Source organism: Bubalus bubalis, chromosome 2, assembly GCF_019923935.1.
Source record: "Bubalus bubalis isolate 160015118507 breed Murrah chromosome 2, NDDB_SH_1, whole genome shotgun sequence".
NCBI lineage: Eukaryota > Metazoa > Chordata > Mammalia > Artiodactyla > Bovidae > Bubalus > Bubalus bubalis.
The window spans coordinates 47,549,031-47,561,389 of record NC_059158.1 but is presented as its reverse complement, the minus strand read 5'-3'; the positions used below and the strand labels follow the sequence as shown (position 1 = coordinate 47,561,389).

General features: G+C 43.0%; 1 protein-coding gene across 3 annotated transcripts in view; it reads left to right on the top strand.

Moving 5' to 3' along the window:
* The window catches only part of COL21A1 (collagen type XXI alpha 1 chain), a 236,239-nt gene that overhangs the window by 117,853 nt on the left and 106,027 nt on the right, over window positions 1–12,359 (top strand). For 2 of the 3 annotated variants that reach the window (XM_044931869.2, XM_025272314.3), the window contains exon 10: window positions 7,292–7,354. In XM_044931869.2, the coding sequence (XP_044787804.1) occupies window positions 7,292–7,354 (63 nt within the window). The remainder of the gene's footprint in view (window positions 1–7,291; window positions 7,355–12,359) is intronic. The other variant, XM_044931871.2, reaches the window with a different exon arrangement.

The following is a 12,359-nucleotide window of genomic DNA, read 5'->3' as shown; positions in this document are numbered from 1 at the left end:
TCCACTCTGGGGGCAGGCCCCCAGGGCCTCCTGATGTATCCTGATCTTCATCAGTGGTCCATTAGGCATCTTGAAGTGATACCAGTTTTATGCACGTATGTTCCTGCAGCAAACTTTTAGCACACGCTTTGTCTTATCTGTGAAAGCCTCTGATTCTCAGTATTTTCAAGTTTAATGTGTTCCTCATTTTCATTCTCTCTTAGTCATCATCTCACCCCTTTGCCACCTACCACTTTAAGTGAAATTGCAGTTTTCCACTGATCTTCAAGTTGGCGTGCTTTCTTAATCTGCTTTCCATTTTCTTCAGAAAAGCTGGCAGGAAGACAGGAACACACACACACTCTTCCATCCTTTTAGGGCTCTTTCCCCTGGAGGTGGTTCCTTACTCACATCAGGGACCTGTATGTGAAAAACAGAATCCATAGCAACACCCTGAGGTTTTCTTCCCTTGGAGAACTTCTGGCCTGGAAAATTGATAGGTTTTTAATTAGTCCAACAGAATCAGAACTAAAACAGATGAAGCGATTTTACTATACATCCAGCTGAGATGTATTGGTCGTTTTTGTTAGATGTTCTCTGGAATGCTTTACAGATTTCCATCAGGCAGACTTATCTGTGCAGGAGAATCTAGTCTTCCCAGTAGCGAGAAATTGGGTTCTGGGAGCTGAGAGTTAAGTAATGAAACTGAAAGAGGAGAAATTCACATGTGGATGGGTGAGTAAGTGCTGATTCTAAGATAAAGTCAGTCATCTGCTTCAAGTTTTCTGAACTTCCAACAAATATGACAACCCTTTTGTAAAACCAGGTTAATTTAACTATGATAGCCCATACTTGGGCTTCCCTGGTAGCTAATCTAATCTGGTAAAAAATCTTTCTGCAATGTAGGAGACCTCGGTTTAATTCCTGGTTCAGGAAGATCCTCTGGAGAGGGGATAGGCTATTCACTCCAGTATTCTTGGGCTTCCCTGGTGGCTCAGATGGTAAAGAATCTGCCTGCAGTGTGGGAGATCTGGGTTTGATCCCTGGGGTGGGAGTATCCCCTTGAGGAGGGCATGGCAAACCACTCCAGTATTCTTGCCTGAAGAATCCCCACAGACAAAGGAGCCTGGTGGGCTGCAAGTCCATGGGATGGCAGAGTCAGACACGACTGAGCGACTAAGCACAGCACAGCCCATACTTGGACTCTTCACTAAGCACAGAGAACTATATCTGTTAAGCATAGAGAAGCCCCTGAATGAGTCTGTCTTATTCATTCTGTCTCCCTACTGTCAAAGGGAGTAACTAAATTAATGACACTCTGGGAATGATTTTTATAGGGAAGCACCTCACAGTGAAGGTTAGTTCAGTTCTCTTTTGGAATTTCAGTGTCTAGAGTAGTGCTTAATAGTAATATTTTTTATTTAATGAATTATAAAATGATTGAAAAAGTAAGATTCATCTGTCCCCCAATTAATCCATGTGGAATGTGTTTGTTCTATATGAAAGATCCAGGCAATCTCCAGTTTAAAAATAAATCCCTTCCAAAAGACCTGTCCATGCAATGGCAGCTTCTTCCTCCACTTTGTAGCTAAAGGGACATTTGTGGGGACAAACTCCCCATATTTGGTCTAATCTTTAGAATCTGCCTGCCAGTGCAGGAGATGCAAGAGAAGTGGATCCGATCCCTGAGTCGGGAAGATATCCTAGAGAAGGAAATGGCAACCCACTCCAGGATTCTTGCCTGGAAAATTCCATGGACAAGAAGCCTGGTGGGCTCGTCTGTGGGTTCCCAAAGAGTCGGACACAACTGAGCACACACACATACAGAGTGAAAATGTGGAAAAAAAGCAATTTTTTTTCAACTTTTTTTAAGGAAGAAGCAATTTCTTAATAACTTATTTTCTCTGAAATACCATTCTTTCTACAAGTTTATTGGTTCCCTTTGTTTCACCCTGATAATTCTACTGAGTAGCGATTCCTTTGGGTTATCAAGGTAACCTCAGGCTAAAATACAAAAGCCTTTGGGAAATTTCAGGAACCACTGGGCATTCACATATTTATGCTAATTTCCCCAAACTAAGTGGGTTCCTTCTAGCTGAAGAGAATTAGTATTTGAGTTTTGAGGGAGAGAAGAGGTTGGTTTTGGTGAAAACCAAAGGACTTGGTCTTAGGTCAGATACTTCTGTGGAGGGCAGTGGGTAGTCTCAAGGCACAGGGGTTTTGAGAAGAGAGCTTTAAAACACGGGATTCAGGCCTAAGCGACCTTTGTTTTAGATGAATAACTTAAAAGAATTGGCTTACTTTTGCAAGTGCGATTGTTTCTCACTTTGCTCATATTTGAACACTTGCAAGGCCTTGTGCAGGGATGTTTCAACTTAGTCCATGATGTTCCCATCCCTGGCAGCAACTCAGAAATTCTATGGCACAAAATCAATTCATCATAAGTAAGAATTTCTTTTCAGCTGAATACTTATTTTTTGAAATTGCACATGTTTCAACTAAACTACAAGAAAGTAGATTGAGAATTTAGTCACAGTTGTGTAATTGTATGTCATATGTCTAATTTAATATATTTGGAAAATCGTTTCCACGTTAAGGTTGCTAGCCTTCCCTGGGTTGGTTTCTGATCGGTTTGCATTTTGATGTGGGCAGAGAGAGGGGTATTAAGGAGCATGGTGTCTAAAGTTCAATTAGCTGGATTCCCATCTCCACTGCTGCCTTTTGACCTTGGACAAGTTACCTAACCTTCTTGGGCCTCAGTTTTCTTATATATAAAGTGGGAACAGTAAAATTACCTGCTTCATGGGATTCTTATGAGGATTAAGAAATTGAATACAGGTAAATCTCACAGGGGGCTTCCCTGGTCGCTCAACTATAAAGAACCCTTTTGCCAATGCAAAGGACATATGAGATGCTGGTTCAATCCCCAGGTCTGAAAGATCCCCTGGAGAAGGAAATGGCAATCCACTCCAGTATTCTTGCCTGGAAAATTCCGTGGACAGAGGAGACTGGTGGGCTACAGTCAATGGGGTCTCAAAGAGTCGGACGTGACTTAGCAACCCAACAACAGCAAATCTTGTGGAGCAGTGCTTAGCATGTAGTAAGCAATCAGTAAAGGTTGGTGTCAGCTTTTACTACAATAGTAAAATTGAATTTTTATTCTAATTGGCCTTCTCTTCAAAAATCAGTTAGGGTTTTACTTTATTCTTCCAGTTTTTTTGGAAGCAATAACATACCTACCTGAGGTTTTGCAAATAAACCAATAGGGCAATAGTTCAAATAACCACTAAAACCTACCAGAAATAATAGAACCTGCAGAAGAGATTATTTTCCCTCTGGGGCCATTGACCTGTGTTGCCTTAAGAAGTCACATTGGGTTTTATCTTGTGGGTGAATTTTTCCCTTGGAAACTTAGTTTTGATTCATTTAAAATATTATCGTTAAGTATGTTTTGTACTTTTATGCAGCTTAAAAACACAACTCCTGTTTCTTCTCATGCCAAAGTTTTATTTCAGCCTCATCATCATAGAAGTTAAACCTTCTCAGATCCTTTTGATGTTGTGGATTTTGCTGATAATTAATACTGTACGAGTAAAGAGGTCATTAACGGATTTGATCTGATTGGAAATAATCAGTTCAGTTCAGTTCAGTTGCTCAGTCATGTCTGACTCTTTGTGACCCCATGGATTGCAGCACACCAGACTTCCCTGTCCATCACCAACTCCTGGAGTTTACTCAAACTCATGTCCATTGAGTCGGTGATGCCATCCAACCATCTCATCCTCTGTCATCCCCTTCTCTTCCTGCCTTCAATTTTTCCCAGCATCAGGGTCTTTTCCAATGAGTCAGTTCTTTGCATCAGGTGGCCAAAGTATTGGAGTTTCATCTTCAGCATCAGTCCTTCCAATGAACACCCAGGACTGATTTCCTTTAGGATGGACTGGTTGGATCTCCTTGCAGTCCAAGAGACTCTCAAGAATCTTCTCCAACACGACAGCTCAAAAGCATCAATTCTTCAGTGCTCAGCTTTCTTTATAGTTTAACTCTCTCATCCATACATGACTACTGGAAAAACCATAGCTTTGACCAGACAGACCTTTGTTGACTAAGTAATGTCTCTGCTTTTTTTTTTTTTTTTTAATGTCTCTGCTTTTTAATATGTTGTCTAGGTTGGTCATAACTTTCTTCCAAGGAGCAAGCGTCTTTTAATTTCATGACTGCAGTCACCATCAGCAAATAGTTATCGAGATTCTCCTTGATACTCAGCATTGTCCTAAAACAGTGGAAAACATTAACCATGTTTTTAAGGGGCCTCAATCCAAATGATGAATGAAGACCAATCAAGGGATAATTTTGAGAAAACTCTCATTAAGTGATCAGTGAGTGACAAGGGAGCTGCTGTAGTATTTCAGTAGAAAAAGACATCAGGAGAAAATGCAGTAACAAGGAAGGTACATTGATTGGAAACCTTGATATATGGACTCAAATGCAAAAGGAAGAAAGTCTTCCCAGGAGAAAAAGAAAAAAGAAAAGAAAGATGGAATTTGTTGAGAAGTGGTGAGGCCATTCTGAACATGGTTAAAGAAAGATGGCAGAGAGGCCAGAAATCAGTGTGGATCCTCTCAAAATAAGAAGAAAAAACATTTAATACCCTAGAGAATGGAAACACTGCTCTCTAATGCCCGGCTGACACTGGCTATCTTTGGATTAGAATTACAGATTGTGCCTCTTCAGCAAGAAACTACATGTCCCTGCATTACTTTTCTCCCTGAGTTTACAGCTATTCCTTTTCTATCTCTTTTAAAAACGGCATGTCCCTTCTCCTCAGCCTTTCCACGTGGTCAACCTCTTGGGCAAACATAAGGAAAAGCCCATCCCTTCTCCACTGGCTCCTTGGTAGAGTTCACCCAGTTCTTTCCATTTTTCCTGTTATGTTTCAGGAACAAACGGCCCTCGCCAGTAGCCTGAAGTCAAATTTCAGACCAGAGCACTTGGCTCTGGAGAAGTTCCCTTAGCAGTGGCCTTTAGTTAACATATAATCACTGGGGTATGTGTGAATGACTTCTTGCTGTAGATGTGAAGCCCTGCTGAATTGAAATCAGTTATCACTCTGTAGTAGTTCACCAATAAATGATGGCTGAGACATGATCTTTTTCAGCAAGATGCCCTCATGGATTCTGTAATACACAAATATGATATCGTCATTATTATTGTTTTTAGACACACCCTGTGTCTTGTGGGATCTTAGTTCCCTGTCCAGGGATCAAACCTGTGGCCTCAGTGGATGGAGTCCTAACCACTGGACCACAGGGAATTCCCTGATACTATTTTTTGAGGTAGTTCTTAGAATTAAATTATAAAACACACTCACCTCACAAAAAGTGTTGCTTTCATTGTTTTTCACACATGGTGACCATCTGACTGCTCAGTTCAGTTCAATCACTCAGTCGTGTCTGACTCTTTGCGACCCTATGGACTGCAGCACGCCAGGCTTCCCCGTCCATCACCAACTCCTGGAAATTGCTCAAACTCATGTCCATCACGTCGGTGATACCATCCAACCATCTCATCCTCTGTCATATCTTTCTCCTCCTGCCTTCAGTCTTTCCCAGCATCAGGGTCTTTTCCAATCTGATTGGTCAGTATTGGCCATTGGGCAGCATGCTACAGTTTTTAGAATGTGTCTGGGCTTGTTGCCAGGCTGTACAGAATAATGTTCTTTGGAGGTCTCTGGTTTGTGAGGACAGAGTTTGTATTTTAGGTGTAACATGTATTCAAGGATTCTGGGAGCTGGACAGGTTGTTTGGCTTGGGCCTGGTTTTCATGAGGCCTCATTTTCATGGGGCTTCCCATGAAGCCAGTAAAGAGTCTGGTAAAGAGTCTGGTAAAGAGTCTGGTTTGATTCCTGGGTTAGGAAGATCTGCTGGAGATGGGATAGGCTACCCACTCTAATACTGTTGGGCTTCCCTGGTGGCTCAGCTGGTAAAGAATCTGCCTGCATTGTGGGAGACCTGGGTTCGATCCTTGGGTTGGTAAGATCCCCTGGAGAAGGGAACGGCTACCCACTCCAGTGTTCTGGCCTGGAGAATTCCATGGTCCATGAGGTCACAAAGAGTTGGATATGACTGAGCAAATTTCACTTTTTCTTTCACTTTTCATTTTGACGAAAATATTCAAGTTGTAGAAGTTTAATATTGTGTTAAAATGAAATTATAAATATAGGCAGAGACACACTGACTAGATTGAAAGGAACAATTGTTGTACAGCTTTAAACTTGACTCCCACATGGAAGATCACATAGCCTGTGGACTTTAAAAAAAAAAATACAACGTTTTTAGGACATAAATTATTTTCATTGAAGTATAGTTGACTTACAATGTTGTGTTAATTACTGCTGTACAGAAAACTTATTCAGTTAAGCATATATATATATGTGTATATATACACACACACACACGTGCTTTTTCATAGTCTTTTCCATTATGGTTTATTGTAGGATATTGAATATATTAATAGTTCCCTGTGCTATGCAGTAGGACCTTGTTGTGTATCCATCCTGTATATAATAGTTTGCCTCTGTTAAACCCAAATTCCCAATCTATTCGTCCCCCACCTCTCTATCCCCTTGGCAACCACAAGTCTATTTCTGTCTTTGAGTCTGTTTCTGTAGGTAAGTTCATCAGTGTCATATTTTAGATTCAACCTACAAGTGATATCATATTAAAAATAATTATAAATTGAATTGTTATATCATAAGTCATGGATTCCTGTAGTGTAATGTCTAGAATAGAATTAAAGTTGTAGATTTCTGAGTGAAATATTAGTTGTTGAAGCCATACTTGTTGTGACATTGCACAGTTTGTTCAGAATTCTAAACATGTTTCCTGCGATAGATACTGACATTTTACATCAGTGAAAAGTACTTCCCTTGTTATACCTGTAATGTGCTGCTGCTGCTAAGTCGCGTCAGTCATGTCTGACTCTGTGCGACCCCATAGACGGCAGCCCAACAGGCTCCTCTGTCCCTGGGATTCTCCAGGCAAGAATACTGGGGTGGGTTGCCATTTCTTTCTCCATACCTGTAATGTTCACAGAATTAAATCCCTGAAATATTTCATAATAAAAAGGCTTTACTTTGAAAAGTAACTATGATATCATTTTTCTAACCCTATTTTGAGATTTCCAGTTTTACATTTGTTTGTTTGTTTTACAAAAAGCTGCAAGTGATGGAATTGGTTTTGAACCCTGGTGGCCTCTGACGGAATCAGTAGAGTTGGTTGTTTTGGACTGAGAGCTTTTTTTTCCTCTCTAGGGTGACCCCGGACAGCCTGGGAATCCTGGATACCCCGGACGGCCTGGTCAAGATGGTAAGCCTGTGAGTACAGAAAGCTTGGTCATCTCCAGTACTGGGATTCTAGGGTCAATGTAACCTCATTGCACAGGGCCAAGTTCAACAGGCAGGGGAAACTTTATTCAGGACAGTTGTCATAGAGGAGAGTCAACTCCACACAGCTGAACCAGAGGGAGGGGGGCTCCTGAGTGCTGGGTGAGCTGGGGGGAAAGTGCTGGAGGCCTTTCAGGGGAGGCTGATCCAGGGATGGAGCAAACGCAGTTGTTCCTGAGTCTGGCGAATGTCCTCCAAGTGATTAGCCCATCTGTGTTTGCTCTTGTGCAGCTGTCCAAGTCAGGCTCCTCTCCTTTGTTTCCTTAATGGTTCCATGTCAGAGGGATGGCTCCTGGATCCTGGGGAAAGACCTGGGTTGTCACATGGGCAAGAAGCTTTCTAAAAGATTTACATCTCAAAGGACCAGAGAAAGAATTTAGATGATCGGTTTTCTAAAGTAAGTGCTATAAGAAAGGAGATCAGGAGTGTAGAGTTGGGAAGAAAAAAACTGAAGTTTCTTCAAGCTGAAGGCAACATTAGGGCTAGCTTAGAACTAGTGCATTACTCACCTAGGTATCTTCACAGGAGCATACACTTCATTACTCTTATTTATTTATTAAATCTTCACAGGAGCATACATCTTCATTACTCTTATTTATTTATTAAAAGTTTTTTTAAATTATTATTACTTTTTACTTTACAATATTGTACTGGTTTTGCCATACATTGACGTGAATCAGCCATGGGTGTACATGTGTTCCCCATCCTGAACCCCCCTGCCACCTCCCTCCCCGTACCATCCCTCTGGGTCATCCCAGTGCACCAGCCCTGAGCACACCCTGTCTCATGCATAGAACCTGGACTGGTGATTCATTTCACATATGATAATTTACATGTTTCAATGCCATTCTCCCAAATCATCCCACCCTCTCCCTCTCCCACAGAGTCCAAAAGACTGTTCTATACATCAGTGTCTCTTTTGCTGTCTCACATACAGGGTTATTGTTACCATCTTTCTAAATCCCATATATATGCTGTATATATGTAGTATACTGTATTGGTGTTTTTCTTTCTGGCTTACTTCAGTCTGTATAATAGGCTCCAGTTTCATCCACCTCATTAGAACTGATTCAAATGTATTCTTTTTAATGGCTGAGTAATACTCCATTGTGTATATGTACCACAGCTTTCTCATCCATTCATCTGCTGATGGACATCTAGGTTGCTTCCATGTCCTGGCTATTATAAACAGTGCTGCGATGAACATTGGGGTACACGTGTCTCTTTCTGTTCTGGTTTCCTCAGTGTGTATGCCCAGCAGTGGGATTGCTGGGTCATAAGGCAGTTCTATTTCCAGTTTTTTAAGGACTCTCCACACTGTTCTCCATAGTGGCTGTATTAGTTTGCATTCCCACCAACAGTGTAAGAGGGTTCCCTTTTTTCCATACCCTCTCCAGCATTTATTGCTTGTAGACTTTTGGATAGCAGCCATTCTTATTGGTGTGAAATGGTACCTCATAGTGGTTTTGATTTGCATTTCTCTGATAATGAGTGATGTTGAGCATCTTTTAATGTGTTTGTTAGCCATCTATATGTCTTCTTTGGAGAAATGTCTGTTTAGGCCCATTTTTTGATTGGGTTGTTTATTTTTCTGAAATTAAGCTGCAGGAGTTGCTTGTATATTTCTGAGATTAGTTGTTTGTCAGTTGCTTCATTTGCTATTATTTTCTCCCATTCTGAAGGCTGTCTTTTCACCTTGCTTATAGTTTCCTTTGTTGCACAGAAGCTTTTAATTTTAACTAGCTCCCATTTGTTCATTTTTGCTTTTATTTCCAATATTCTGGGAGGTGGGTCATAGAGGATCCTGCTGTGGTTTATGTCGGAGGGTGTTTTGCCTATCTTTTCCTCTAGGAGTTTTATAGTTTCTGGTCTTATGTTTAGATCTTTAATCCATTTTGAGTTTATTTTTGTATATGGTGTTAGTAAGTGTTCTAGTTTCATTCTTTTACAGCAGTTAACCAGTTTTCCCAGCACCACTTGTTAAAGAGATTGTCTTTTCTCCATTGTATATTCTTGCCTCCTTTGTCAAAGATAAGGTGTCCATAGGTGCGTGGATTTATCTCTGGGCTTTCTGTTTTGTTCCATTGATCTATAGTTCTGTCTTTGTGCCAGTACCATACTGTCTTGATGACTGTGGCTTTGTAGTAGAGACTGACTGCCCAGTGAGTTCCTAATAGCAATGACTAGATGGGCTCAGAAATCCTATTTTTTTTCCCCTTCATATCTGAAAGTTTTCAAGTTAAAGATAATGTTATTTTCCGAAGAATATATGCACTATAGTATCCCTATAATCTGACTTTTAAAATATCCTGTAAAGTTCATAGAGAATTTTAGGGATATTTATGAATTAAGGAAACATAAAGCTTAACCACTTTAAAGCAACTGAGGCAAATGCTTACAGGTAAATCATCAGTCAGGATGTTTATCACAGTAAACAAACATGATATATTAGGTCTTGAATGTTAAATAATTTTGCGAAAAGAATATCTCCTGGGAGACTTTATCATGAGATATTAACTTAGCATGAAGCCTGGGAAGGTTTCTACTGTGAGTCAATAATTTTCAAGGCATGAAAGAAGCACAAGCCTCATGTTAAACCACCAACACTCCAACCATCAGGATTGAGGAGCTTGTTCAGTCCCTGACGGAGGTTTGCTAGCAAATTTCGTACAAAAGATACAGCCAGCTTTGGAAGCGGCAACGTACTGGTGCCTTTCACGTTTGTGCTGCCTGGGAAAGGGGTTAACATTCAGGGGAGCCCCTGTAGAGGGACGTCAAGGGAAGGCGTCTGCAGAGGTGACGAGGCGGTGGTCAGCTTGGAGCCGAGGAGCTGTTGGACGGGGCTCGGTGCTGTGAACTGACTGCCCGCCCCCCTAGGACTCACTCCCAGTGTGACGGAGATCTGTGGGGGCTGCAGAAAGCGAGCGATGCGGTTTGACTCACGATTCGGAAAGATAAACATGAACATTCTGTGGAGAGATCATATGAGTGTCAACTGAAAAAAAGTCATAACCTAAAGCTTTATTCAGAGGACTTTCTGAGGACTTCAAGCCTGGGAGGCGTCTTCTCAGACAGCGTGAGGGACTGCTCTGAAGAGGAAAAGGAGAGGCCAGAATATAGAGGGTTGAAAAAAAGGTCAGGTCGTCCAGACATCAAAAGATTACCGGACATCTCAGCTCAGGAATTCAGTGGGTTTCTGTGTTTGGGAAAAGCCTGAGGCTGGGCTCCCTGAGATGGTTCTCTTGACCTGCACCTCAGCCGTCTGGAGCCAGTGTCCTGTGCCTCCTCATCCCGCGGCCCCTCAGGGCGTGCCCGGGGGCGCTGCAGTGGCTGCCGGCTTGATGGTGGGCATGCTGTTTCCACGTGAGTCCCTCAGGGCTCACTGTCCGGGCAGCTGGAAAGCGGTGGCTGCAGCATTCTTTGTTTCCTGATACGGCAGGTGGCGTTTTCCAGGCACATTCATATTCTGTGCCTAGGCTGTCGAATTTGCTTTTCATAATTTTTATTTTGCTGTGCTGGGTCTTCACTGCTGCATGTGGGCTCTTAGCTGCGATGCCCGTGCGTCCTTGTGGGGTGGAGGAATGTCCCTCGCTGTGGTACGTGGGCCCAGGAGTCCTGGCGCATGGACTCCCTCGCTGTGGCGCATGGGCTTGGTTCCCCCGCAGCATTCAGTTTTCAGTCACGTGAGTGGGAGTGGGAAACCATGGAGGAGGTTCTTTCAGGATTGTGAGGGCGGCCTGGATTAAGGGCCATGTACCAACGAGCGAGGGCATCGGAGGATGAGATGACTGGATGGCATCACCGATGCAATGACCATGAACTCGGGCAAACTCTGGGGGAATTTGGAATGGTGAGGACAGGGGTGCTGCAGTGCACGGGGTGGCCAAGAGTCAGACACGACTGGGAGACTGAACAGCAACAGCACTGGAGAAGGGGGACGTGGTCAGAGTCGGGAGTATTTTTAACGTGAAGCTGAGCAGACTCATTGTCAAGATAGATCTGAGGCACAAAAGGGCCCCGGAAGCTTCACAGTTTAGTTTGAGCAGCGAGGTGAGTTTGGGGGCCCTTTCTGGGCTGGCTGACGGAATCTCAGGTCTCTTGAATCAGAGAGAAGTTGGAGAGTGAAAGCACACGGGCTCTGTAGCATGTGGATGTATCTGCACCCACCAGCGCTGATGAGATGATTCAGGGAGTAAGTTCAGATAATTGGAGAAGAGAAGGGGGCAGGAGGCTGCGCTTAGGGCTCTGTTCCAGAGGAAAAGAGGAGGAGGATCCAGCCAAGGAAACTGGGAAAAAATGGTCAGGAAAGCAGGAGGACCACAGGGAGACGGTGAAGTGAGGAGGACCGCATGGAGATGGTGTCCTCCTAGAAGTCAAGTGAAGACTGAGTTTGAAGAAGGAGGCAACCCGTTGTGTCATTCCTGCCTTGAGGGTGATAAAAATGAAGTTTGTGCATAGTCTGCTGAATTTGCTTTTTATTTATTTATTTTTTTAATTGTGGCTGTGTTGGGTCTTCACTGCAGCGTGCGGGCCCTCAGCTGCGGTGTGCTTGCTTCTCTTGCTGCGGTGCAAGAACTTCTCTCGCTGTGGTGCAAGGCCTCAGTGGTTATGCGGACTCTCTAGGTGTGGCACGTGGGCTTAATTGCCCCGTAGCATGTGGGATCTTAGTTCCCTGACCAGGGATTGAGCCTGAATCCCCCGCTTTGAAAGGTGGATTCTTAACCACTGGACTTCCGGGGAGGTCCCTGGATTTGCTGGAGAAGTGTCATTGAGGACCTTGATAAATGAGGTTTCAGGGAGAAACTGAATAGAAAACTGGATTTGAGAGAGGTAAATCAGGAGGTCAAATGGTAACAGGCATACAGATGCTTCTGAGGGGTGTAACAGGGAAGAGAGACCTGGAGGATATGGGATGAAGGGGTTTTGACACAATAGG